A 12,845-nucleotide genomic window follows, 5' to 3' on the forward strand; every position below is an offset into this window, starting at 1 on the left:
TATTCACTAAAATTATCAAGACTGAGTATGTGGTCATTTTTATAAATTTTTTTGTATTACTGAAATGTGCTATATCAAATGTTATTATTTTTAGTAAGAAAATGATTACAAGACAGATAAGATCAAAAAGATAATGCAAACCCGAAAAAAAATGACAGAAAAAAAAGACACCTCAACAAGGAAATATAAAAAAACTGATACAAAGCAGGTTAAAATGCTTAACAAAATATGTTTAAAATAAAAAATGTATATTTTAAATTTCATTAGATTATTTGATATGGACATTGTTCAGTTTTTCAAAATATAAATTGCGTTAAAACTTTATGCAGACAATTTTATTATTTTGTAGCTTGGGATGGGAAGTCTTGGCATTTGGTTTCACATATTTTACTGGTGATGACTCATGTCTCTGTTGTGCAGATTACAACAGAACATCAGTGGGAAAATCTAAGAGGGGCAGTTATGTAAGATAGATGAAGGCCAAAATAAATAAATTGTTAAAAAAAAAGTCCATATCTTTATGCAGTAGGCTGAGATGCATGCATGTTGCTGAGGAAATTTGTTTGTACCGATTTATGTTGTGGAAGTGATAAAATAAGGAAACCTCTTTTCTCTTTGCAGAATGCTGTTTACAAAGGGGAATATACAGCTACTCATCCAACAGTCAGATTGTTCTGGGAGGTTTTCCACGAGTTCTCTCTGGAGAAGAAGAAGCAGTTCTTATGTAAGCACTTAATTGCCTCATTGCTCAGTGTGCATGACAGTTTAATTTTCACGCTCTCGCCCTCAAACATCTAATAACACTGTAATAATGTGCAGTTTGTTCCCCCTTGGCAATATATTGTCTGATTTAACTAAAGTCTGAACATGTTTTGCTGAGCTTTGTGGTAAATCACTACAATGTGGACACACAAACACACACACACACACACACACTGATTCTCCAGCAATTTGCCTTAGAGGAGGGAGAGAGAGTTTTGATCCCCACTTCCTCTGTACCCTAAATTACAAGGTCAAAGCAACACCTTGCAGCCCCTCCTAGTGGAAAAGTCTGACAAAGTCATAAGAAATGTCTTTGGGCTTTTCAAAATTTGCCCACATCGTTGACAAAACCAGCGAATGAGTACATACCAAGCGGTAGCCTCTGGGGCCAGACTGCACTGAAAGTTGACTGACATTAGACTTTAAATAGAAAAATTACCCTATTTCTCAGTTGATTTATTACCTCAGTAAACATTTTTCTTATGATTTTATGGTCTCAATCACGTGTTTTAAGTCTTCTTCAATACAGCGTGATGTTCATTTTATAAATTGTGGTCCCATTTACAGTAAAATAAAAGATGAAGTAGGGTTTGTGTCAGGGCTGGACGACTGTGTTCTGGTCTTTGGCCCTTTATTCAGTGTGTTTTCAGTTCATCAGAGTTAACTGAAACATTTTGGTTGCTTAGAAACGCCTTGCTCAGCATTTGGTTGGACTAAGAGACACTATTAATATTGAATTACGGATGCACCTTGCTGACCAAGCTAGTGTTAACTAATAACAGTCCTAATAAGAGTCCTTCCATCTCCTGATTTGTTCAGCACATGCACTGGTTGCACAAAACTAAGATGATGACAGTCAAAATCTTGAGGCTGTCCACAAAGCACTGAGTGATGTCACTGTGACTACACCCATGACTGTTTTAAGTCTATGGTACGTACTTCCGCTTACGAGAGGATGGCAGTTGAGTAGGTTGAACTTCAACTTGACCTAGGACACATGTATGTACTAACGGCTAAAAGAGTGTGGCCAGACCACATCTTAATGTGTCCTCAATGCATCTTTGGTGCTGTTACGACCCGGCTCGATTTTGAGAGCTGTAACATGTGAAAAGGAATAGAAATGAGGTGGAACGTAACACTGGGCAGTTCTGGTTAAATCAGGTGTTTATTTAACCAGTAAGAGTGCTCTTATACAACAAACTTTAACAAAAAGAGGCTGTATGGGGGCTGACAATTAGGCAATACAATATACAAATAAAATAAATTATCAAGCTCTTGGCTTAAAGAAAACTCTAAGGAACAAAAGGAGCCATAAGCTTTCAGAAAACAGACAAAACAAACTAAAATTTAAACAAAGGATGTCCAAACTCTTGGTGCTCTTTATCTAACAAATTCACAAACTACAAAATTTACAAAGAGTCCAAGAAAACACACTGTCTGAAACCCCCTCAGACAGTCAAACAATACTGCTGCAACACACAATAATACAGTACTCCTAACTACATACATTGATGTGAACCCAACAGCAAAGGCAGACTGCTCACTGTCTCACAGCCGCCATGAGCTGTGGTCACACGAGCCTTTTATAAGGTGCAGTCTGTTGATTGAGGACTCCTGATTGGCTGACTCGCAGGAATCTCCGCCGCACCAATCACAGACAAGTAGAGGCAGTAGAAACAGGAAGTTGGCGGTCTCTCAGCTCCAGAAGGTCCAACCAACTCTGGGCAACCTCACAGCTGGATTTACATAAAAAGCAGAGTAATGTGGAGAAACAATACAATAAATGAAGAACGGCAGCCATTTGAACAATGCACAGCTCAAATTTATTGAAGTTGCTCTATGTGTGGCTAAGAAGTGCATTGCAGCATCATGGAAATCTGACTCCCCTCTTCTTATTGATAGGTGGTCTGTTGAGATGAATAGTTGTATCCCTCTGGAAAAAATCACCTATTGTCTCAGAAAACGATATAACACCTATAACACCAGACAGGCCTCCTCACTGTCTCATTTTAAATCTCTTCTTAAAACCCACCTCTTCTCGTTGGCTTTTAACAGCACGTAGAGTGTTGATTTTATGTTGATTTTATGATTTTATGATTTTTTGTTTTTATTGTATTCATGCATATTTTATTTTGTGCGGGCAGTACATTTTACATTTTATTTTATTTATTTTTATACCATTTTTAATTTATTTTATCTTATTGCATCTTACTGATCTATTGTTTACTACATCTCTTTGTATTGTGTTATGTATTTATTGTTTGTGCAGCACTTTGGAAACATTGTGTTTGCTAAAATTCTGCTATATAAATAAAGGGGATTGGATTGGATTGAACACCTTTCTGAAAATTTGGCAGCCATATTTAGACCATATCGGTACATCTCTTACACCGAGTGCTTAATGTAATCGTTTGTATTGACCTTGAACACTGACTTTTTTTTTTTTTTGTTAGATTGGGGGGCTTTGTGATATCTCTATACTGTTGGTATATTATATGTTTATATGTTTATATTTGTACACATTACATGTATAAAACTGAAAATAAAATACTTCAAGAACGGCAGTCAGCCGTAACAGGTGCATTCCCACATACACGGCCTAAATCTGTCTTCTGTGTCTGCCGCCTGCAGTGTTCCTGACTGGCAGCGACCGCATCCCCATCCACGGCATGGAGAGCCTGCGTATTGTCATCCAGTCCACCACAGCAGAGGAGCACTACCTGCCTGTGGCTCACACCTGCTACAACCTGCTGGACATGCCCCGCTACCAGACCAAAGACATCCTGCGCCGCCGTCTCACTCGGGCTGTGGAGCAGTACGAGGGCTTCAGTCTGGTCTGAGGAGGCGGAGCCCTGCAGCGGTTTTGATGCACTTTAACAGCAATACGACCCCCCTGTCTGTGTCAAAAGAGTGTAACGGGGGACTTCGGGACACAGGAAGGTCACTCTCTTTATATGCTCTTACAAGATTGTTTAGCATCTTGAATCTGAAAGGTCTATCTATGTAAATGCAGAGTATTATTGTTTTTATTGCTTTTACTGCTGGCCAAAGTTTCTCAACCTTTTAAGACTATTTGAAAGAAAAATTTAATGCTGGTGTTTATTTTAAATGTATCGCAATCCTAAAAATAAAAATGACATACTTAAATTCACATCATAAAAACATTGTGACCAAAAATCAAAGGCCATAGGAGGTTGAGAATCTCAAGCTCTGGGTGTTTGAGTTTTTTTTTTTTTTTGTCTTTTTTTCTTTCCGCACAGCTGTGTATTTTATATTCAACTCCTTAAATTCTATTTTTTACCTTTAAATAATTATGTTATTACCTTGAGACAATAAATCTGCTTTTTGTTACTTTTAATTTAATAAATAGAGTGGTTATTTTTTGACAGAATATAAAATGTGTATATATGTATGTACATAGCACTTTGAATATAATCTTTACCCTTGACATTGGAAGCTAGTCCAGCTGATCCTTTAAATGTGGACACCAGCATGTCCTCTCTTGCCTGAAATGACAGGACAATGGGAGAGTGTTCAGCAGGCAGATGAAACATGGTGAATATTATTTGCAATCCCTCGTTTATTTTGAGCTGTGGGTCTCAGAGCAGCTGACTTTGTCTTGAACCTGCATTCAACAGTGTTGCCTTCTACAGCAAACCTACATGAGAAGCTGACTTTTAAAGTTGATTTTTTTTAGGTGGTTGTTGTCTGTGTGCATGTACTTGGGTGAAAGCATTAAAAAAACCTGTCATTTAAAAAGTTTGACATTTGGGAAATACGCTCATTAGCTTTCTGGCAGTTAAATGATAAATGTGATACTATTTCCGATGGCAACTAGCAGCCGGTTAGCTTCATTTAGCACAAAGACTGGAGACTGGGTGAAACAGTTAGCCTAGCTGTGTTTGACTGCGACAAACCCCTCCTAGAACCACTGAAACTCACAAAGTAACAAGTTATATCATTCTTGTTCAGCCCATATGAAAACATCCTGTAAAACGATAAATCGCCGTTTTACAGGATGTTACGTAGCTGACTACTTCTCGGCTGGGCCCGGTGTTATTCTGTGACCCATGAGATTATTGTCACCCTCTTAAATAATCGCCTAGCTCATTTTTACAAGTTTTGCAGAAAACACAAAAAACTTCACCGAAAGTGTAACGACAGTGTATGACATTTATTGATCATTTCACTCAAAAATTATGTAACAAAGGATGGCTATTGCGAGGTAATAATACTGTGTGTAAATTATGTAACTTAAGAGAAATCAATGACTTAGGCCATTTTTTGAACATGCCTTTGTGACTTAAGCAAGATATGGTAATACTTTATTTTGAAGGTCTACATAAGAGTCACACAAGCCTGTCAGAAACATGACATGACAAGTATCATGAGCATTAATGTTACTTCAAAGTGTCATTAATGTTCATGACACATCCCATGTCATGTTTATGACATGCTCATGTCACTCTTATGTAGTGTTACGATATCTTGCTTAAGTCACAAAGGCATGTTCAAAAAATTGCCGAAGTCACATTTTATTGTGACTTAGGCATAATAAATCCGCTTAAGTCACACACTTGACATAGGCCATTATCTTAAAGGGGTAAAATCACATGATCTGATCAACTGATGATGGAGGCGATTTTACCATAGGTGGCCGGCGTCATGAAGAGATGATTTAGGCAAAAAACCCAACAATTTTAACAAAAAATGACTATTAAAAAATGGCGATTATTTTAACAGTGTGACGTTATGTGACCTGTTTATATTGCGAACGCAAAAGCTATAAATTTAAGTATATTTTACGTATGCCTTATTTTGGTAGATGTTACATAACATGGTGCCTTAGCACATTAGTATTTAAATTAACACATTGATTTGATTAAGGACACGGAATTAGTTGGGTCACAGAATCTTTTTTCTTCGGATTTTATAACAGACAAACAGTTTTCCCCATTTTATCCATTTCTTTTTCTTTTATGCCAACCGGCTGCTAGTTTAGCTAACGGAGCTAAGCTAACTCTGAACCAGAAAGCAGTTAAACGTATGTCCAAAAATGTTCTTTATTAATACTAAATATATAATCATTAAAATTGATAATTGTGATTAGCTTTTTACAGATGATTAAATTGTGACATTGTGGCAGGACAACACAATATTTACCAGTGTGGGCAGATGACATACTTTAGATATAGTCAGCTGATTAACTGTATCTATCATATAATTTGTTCCAAAAACCTGCCCTGATGCTCTATTTATTCCTACAGTCAAACCTCTTAATCCAAACTGATGTTTAATTAGGTCGTGCATTGGCGTGAAGTGTGTGAACTGGTCTTGCATATATACTTATATTTTTTATATATTTCATACATGACCGTGGTGTCAAGGTGACTTCAGACAGTAAATGTCTAACAGATCACACTGACACCTCAGTTTAGCAATAAAAAGCTGAAACAGCCCAGTAATGTAGTGATGTAACTCTGGGTTTTTCTTCTAAAAGGTCTTAAACACTGGACTCTTCTGAGATGTTTTCTTCTTAGGACAGTTCGTCTTCTTGCTTAGCTCTATACTGCATGTACACAACATGTTCAACATGTTCAGACAGTATTTATCTAATTAAAGCTCATTTCTCCTGCAGAGTTTAGTCCTATGCAAAGGTTTGTGCAGCCCTTGACTTTTTTGCACCTTTTAATGTGCTACAGAAAATGTGATTTTTTGCATATTTGTCTGAAATCTACACAAAGCTCTCTGTTCCAGCCAACTTTTTAAATAAAACAATACAGTGTTTTATGATTGCATTATTGAGTATATACTTTGTTTTCCCTGAACTAATACAACTCATTCCACATTATGATTTTGTTTTGTTTTTCTGCTTCTTAAACTTGTTCATGTATAAACACTATAAACCTAAAAAGAAAAAAATCAACCACAAGAAATAAACTACCAGTTTTTAAAAAATGATTAGTAATTGTTTAAATCATTTTTCAAGCAAAATTTACTTAAATTACTCTTAACTGGTAATCTGTGTATTCAATATATTTTATGACATTTCATAATAATTTTATTTATATATCAATTTAAGGGTATGCACCGAGTGCTTTCCAGATTTTAACTTAAAGAATAAAATAAATAAATACAAATAATTATAAATAATAATTATAAACACAGTTATATGTAATCAAGAACATATTTGGCAGATTAATAAATGCTGAAAATAATTATTTGCGGCCCTAAAATGGTTTTATGTATTGTGCACAAAAAAAAAGCCACACAGCCCCAAAACTCAGTAAAAATATGATTTCATTATTATATACAAAATACAAATACAATTTATGTACTAAAATGTACACACTCAAAATTCATTAAGCCTTGCCAGTGTTTACATTCAGTAAAAACGAAATTCACACTGATGAATCATCCATTTTGGAGAAAAGAAAGGAAAAATGTACTCGCTCACAGAAATGTAAACATACACAAGTGATCCATATTTACAAAAGAACCAAACGAGCTCCGGAGAGGACGAGAATGAAACGCGCCTCTGTCCTCCAGAGTCGTCTCACAAACGTTTGTCAATGTTTATCAGTGTGAGCAAACACATACCAGTGATTTCAAGACGAGAAATAGCTTATTTGACAGGAAGTAAATGGGAAAAAAGCACATCAATGCATAAAATATACAGTCAAATGCTTAAGTAAGTACCAGTGATCACAAAAAATAAGCTGTTTTATTGAATATGAGCTGTTTTGGTTCGCAGTTTGTACTCTGAGTCACTGTCTTTGGGTTGTGTTAACATTTAAAACCACTTCTTTTAGTGAGCAAATACTCGATTAAACTTCTAGAGAAGCAATAAAAGATTATTTCAGATATTATATGATGGTAATGACTGAAATAGAGAAAGTTATTCATTTAGTGAATACTGTTATCAAGCTGATTGAAGTTACACAAATAGTAACGTCTCCCTTACAAAAATACACATACATCTTGATCGCAAAAATCCTTCTTTAAAAATAGCAACAATTTAATATCTATTATTTTACGTACAAGGTGTTTCTTTTAAGACTTCTACAGTAAAGCATGAGAAAAATAACTTTTCTGTTCCAATAAAAACATTCAAAAGGATAGAAATAAATTATTAGCAGTAAAAGTGTGATTCAGGTTATTTGTGTGAGTCTGGAGAAATGTCCTCTGATGAAGGTTTTTTTTGTTGGAAGGTGAAAGCAGGTGACTCTGTGTCGCTCTGAATCAGTCGTGAGTTGGCGGCTCTCTGCGGGCTCCAGAGGAAAAACCCAGCTGAGCTCGACTGAACGGATTAACAGGCAAACAGCCAAAAACATGAGCGGCACAGATGGCAGCGAGGAGGAAAATCAGATCTCCTCTCCAACGGAGTGAGATGTGTTTCACTGCATCTCTGAAGTCCTTTTAAGAGTCTTTTATTTTAGTCTCAGATGAACTTGGACGAGTCTTTTTTGCTGATGAGGACTTCCAGCAGCCGCAGTTTGGCTTTGACGTGTTTGTATTCGCTGTACTCGACTGCCAGCGGGGAGCGGTCCTCCTTCTGCACATTTCTATGGGAACAAGGAAACAAACATTAGGAAAACTGAGGAAGTTCGGCAGTGGAAAACCAATTATGTGAATGTCTGTTGTGCAATCTGTTCTTTTACCTTCCGTGTTGTCTGAAGAACTGGTCCTCAAACTCTTTCAGGTTCTTGCGGAGTCTCTTCTTCTCCTCCCGGGTCTCTTGGAGCTGCTCCACGAGTTCCTGCCTGTGACATGAGAGCAGAAAATACATTTTAATATATGTGTCGAAGGTTTAATTTTGCAGTGCTGGAAGACGATCCTTAGCCTAAAGTACTAATTCAACAATTTCATGTTAAAGATAATCAAACTCTTAGGTAACGCTTTATATTAAGGTCCTTGTAATAACCAATAATTAAGAAGTAATAAGGCCCTTGTAAGTCCTTACAAGATGCTAATTAACATTATTGTGTGTTTATAAGCTTATATAAGTGTTAATAATGGCATTACAAACACCCATGACCCACCCATTATGTCTTTGCCATGCCTTTATTAATCTTATTTTGTTAGCTTATTGATATATATTGATATAAAATATACCTTATTGCTCATCTATTATAAGTTAACTATAAGTTAACTATGCTTTTTGCAACTACCGGATCTAAAGCAAGAACAATGCCTTAGTATTTTTTTTAAAGCAAAATATACATACAAACACAACATTTGGGGGAACTGCTTTTAGTTTTTCTGCTGCACACACTTGGAATATTTTAAAAAAACATTCAAATTTGATACAATTGTACCTACAGGTAAGTTACAACCAACTATTCAGTCTTGAATGTAACTATTTTTGACTGCTCTGTTGATGACTTTTGTTTGTTTTCTTGTTAACTTCATTACATTTTTATGATGATATGAAATGATGATATTATGATTTGTTGCAATTGTACCCTTGGCATCATTGAAAATGAGAATAAATAAAGGTTAAATAAAACAAATATATCAAGCAATAATCTACAGACGATGAAACGAACACCACGTGTGCTGTCAAAGACAACTTAATGAAGATCTTTTAAGACGGCTTTTTTTCAAAGTATCAAAAATTAAAGTTGCTCGCTCTGCAGAAAAATTGCCCCTTTCAGTTATATGTTATTGTTTAAGATTTATTAGAATATTAATACTGATGCATTAAAGTGTAAGTGTGTATTACAAGCAGTGCTTTACTCTTGGAGCTGCTCGAGGTGGAGCTAATTTTAACTTTTTTATACACAGTTAGTGGTTTTGAACTGAAGATGATTAATGTAATAGAAAAGAAGAAAACTTTGTAGTCATTTCAGGGATTTTCTTTCTCCAAATTCTGCTTTTTAAAGAACTCAATAACAACACTGCTGTAGTTCTGTGACAAGTCTTCTCTGTTTTCAGTAACTTACGTGGTGGCAGAGTGCAAGTTGGACAGCCTCATGTCCGTCGTGTTCTTAGAGGGTGAGAGGTCGTCCACGGGTGAAATGAAACCGTCTGATTCCTCTTCCATGTGGTCCAGGAAGCCGAGCACGCTGAGGTCGGGTCTGACCGTGACGGTGAACTGCGTCTTTGAGTCTCCGTCGTCCTCTGAACCGTCCTCCTCCTCCTGCAGAAACATAATAAGGTCAAACGGCGGCCAAAAGTGTTTGAAAAGTGAAGCGTCCGGGCTCAAACACCGCAGTCATGATGGTCGTGCGGTTAGTCACCAAATGCTCATCAATCATTGCTGTACAGCAGCACAATGCACCTCCACAGTCCTTGTTTGTGATTCATGTCTTTAGTATGTTGGGATGGAGTTAATGAAGACACAGTCCACCGAAAACTAACTTGATGTGATCTACGAGTCCTGAAACAGCTACAGCCAGCAACAACACACCGAGCACAATCAGTTAACTTTTGATTACAGTTCGTCTTAAAAACACACCTAAAAGAATCATTCTGCTTTATCACAACGTGGGGCTCCGTTTTGTCGCTTTGACCATCATTTCTTTTGGTTTTTATATCATCAATTTCATTATCAAGATGATTAAACAGGTTCTAAACGAGCTTAAAACCAGCCGTAGTTTTCTAAATCAGATCATTTGAACATATTTTAAACTGGATAGTATAAGGAATATACGATGAGATATACAATGTTTTTGTATGTTGTTAGGGCTGCAACTTACAATTATTTATATTATTTTCTAGATAAATCATTGTTAAATGGTGGAAATTGTCTGTTATTGTTTTGTAAGGTCAAAAATGACATCCTCAAATGTTTTGCTTTGTCCAAAACTCAAAGATTCAGTTTACTGTCATAAAGGAGTGAAAAAAAGAAAATGTTTACACTTCAGTAGCTGGAATTAGAGATTTTTTCCTTCTTTTTTTTCATTAAAAATTAACTGAAACCAATTAATTGATTATCAAAATAGTTATATATGTAGTTTATGTAGCTGATATGTAGGTGTCATCTCAGCTGGGGGTGGTAACTTTTTAAGTACAACAATATTACTATATTATTAGAAATGGTGGCCAAAACTGTAAAAATAAGACCCAGGCTGTGATAAAGCAGACGTCCTTTAAAACACAACACATTCTGGTCAATAATCACAGAGCGGTTTCAAACATCAGATCCAGGCAGCTACTGATTCAACGTCTCTACAGGAGCTGTTTGCAGGAAACAGGCAGCCGCCCAATCAACAGGCAGCAATCAGGTTCATTAGAGGGGTGGATGGGAGTTAAATGAGGGGGTGGTGGGGTTGGAGGGAGGCAGGGCGGGGCGGGGTGAGCTGGCAACTGATTGTTCAAGCAGCATCAGCAGCTCTTCACCTTGATATCATCGAAGAAGAGCGCGGTTTCGCCCTCGATAATGGGCTGAAGGAGCGGACCTCTGCGCTTGCTGGAGGGTGAGCCCTGTGGTGACGGTTAAGAAGGAGGCGTTAACCATGCTGGTGCTTACAGCAAGGACACAAGGGAACTGCCTCACTGCCTTTATGTTTTCAAATTCAGCGCTGGCTGACAAGGACCAATGCACTACGATGGCCAAAAACTTGCCATTCAAGTGAGTTTTTGCTTGTCGGCCCCTGTAGAACCCAGCGTCTTAACTTCAAACTATCAGAGCTAAAGATGAGCAGAAGTTTCCCTTCTTTTTTCCAGCCTAACACCATCGTATTTCCAATATTGGCTTTATTTGATTCCAATTACTATGGATATAACTGGGGTTAGTTCACTTATTTGAACCTCACGATTCTCTGTTTTATGATCCAAATATCGCAACTGCTGCTCATTTTTTTGTGACCGGACTGTGGACAAAACAGTATAAGCTGTAAAAACAAAACAAATAAAAACTCCCATATTTTCAATAGATGTGCTTCTCAAGGGGGTTAAAAGCTGGAAAAAAATGTTCCGGGGTAATGAAAATGCTGCATAATAACTCTATGGCATTGTTCCCAATTTGCGTGATGGGGGATTATTGGTGGTGCATTATATAACAATTATATACTGCAGATCATATCTTACATAATAGAAATGGTTATCAAACAGCTGAGTACATAAATAATATGGAAGAGAAAGCACATATATTTTATGCAACTATTTTTGCAACAAACTGCAAGTACATTTACTCAATTATTGCTTTGTACTTTTCTTTATTTTCATTTTATTCTACTTTACACTCCTTTCTACATTATATTTATTTGACATTTATAGTAACTTTTTATATTAGAGTCCTCACATCATAGTGTGAGGTTGTGTATATCTACAGCTTGACCTTCTCCTGCACTCAGCTGTTCATGACATCACTTCCTGTGAACTCAATCTGCCACCTTGGCTGCTTTACGACCGGGGGAAATCACTGAGCGGCTAAAGCTGGACTTAGAAAGGTGGATAACACGTCTGTGGCACGGCTGCCACCAGTTCCCACAGTAGGCACTAAAGCCAACATGAGCTAGGATTAAGTGTCTGCAGACGCTTCCACAATGTGGTCATCTTTGCCACCTGCTTGTCAAAGAGCAGCAGGACAAAAAGGCCAGCTGTGGAGGAAATAAAGGGACGTTAAGATGTGATACTTACAATGACGGGGATGGTAGAGGCTCGGCACAGGATTTGCTTCACCAGGCGGTATCTGTCGTACAGCGGCTTCATGATTTGCCTCTCGCTCTTGGTGACCTGAAGCAGCAACGAGGACACAAAGATGTCTTGTTAGCGCAGCATTAGCTTCCTTCTCTCTCCCTAGACGTTAACTAGCCACATCGCTAACATAACACAAATTGACAGCTAACCCCAAACAGCCCACAACAACTCCTCAGCCTGTTCCTCGGAGCGTGAAGGTCGTTAACCACAAACCACAGAGGAACGCAGCGTGAGGAGGTGACGGAAAGGTCAGCCGCGCTTCCTGATACACGACAATATCAGCAGGGATTAGACGGCACAATTATTGCAATTTGATTTGGGGTCCGACATCAAACAAAGAGTGTGTCAGCTCGTTTACAGTTCAGCTTTTCAGTCCTTTAAAATGTCGTTGAAGCTCCTGAGACAACAAAAGTTCTGTTTTCTAATAATTTGATTAC

General features: G+C 37.4%; 2 protein-coding genes across 2 annotated transcripts in view; one reads left to right on the top strand and one right to left on the bottom strand.

Moving 5' to 3' along the window:
* The window catches only part of herc3 (HECT and RLD domain containing E3 ubiquitin protein ligase 3), a 33,011-nt gene extending 28,290 nt beyond the window's left edge, over positions 1 to 4,721 (top strand). Inside the window, exons 24-25 of the mRNA XM_059341939.1 lie at positions 622 to 724; positions 3,394 to 4,721. Coding sequence (XP_059197922.1) covers positions 622 to 724; positions 3,394 to 3,602 — 312 coding nt within the window. The 3' untranslated portion in view covers positions 3,603 to 4,721. The remainder of the gene's footprint in view (positions 1 to 621; positions 725 to 3,393) is intronic.
* A 2,323-nt stretch (positions 4,722 to 7,044) lies between these two features.
* The window catches only part of fam13a (family with sequence similarity 13 member A), a 67,406-nt gene continuing 61,605 nt past the window's right edge, over positions 7,045 to 12,845 (bottom strand). The window contains exons 21-25 of the mRNA XM_059342012.1: positions 12,349 to 12,444; positions 11,107 to 11,190; positions 9,708 to 9,904; positions 8,424 to 8,525; positions 7,045 to 8,327 (exon numbers count right to left, since the gene is read on the bottom strand). Of these exons, the coding sequence (XP_059197995.1) occupies positions 8,204 to 8,327; positions 8,424 to 8,525; positions 9,708 to 9,904; positions 11,107 to 11,190; positions 12,349 to 12,444 (603 nt within the window). The 3' untranslated portion in view covers positions 7,045 to 8,203. The remainder of the gene's footprint in view (positions 8,328 to 8,423; positions 8,526 to 9,707; positions 9,905 to 11,106; positions 11,191 to 12,348; positions 12,445 to 12,845) is intronic.

The sequence above is a fragment of the Centropristis striata genome, chromosome 1 (genome assembly GCF_030273125.1).
Source record: "Centropristis striata isolate RG_2023a ecotype Rhode Island chromosome 1, C.striata_1.0, whole genome shotgun sequence".
Taxonomy (NCBI): Eukaryota; Metazoa; Chordata; class Actinopteri; order Perciformes; family Serranidae; genus Centropristis; species Centropristis striata.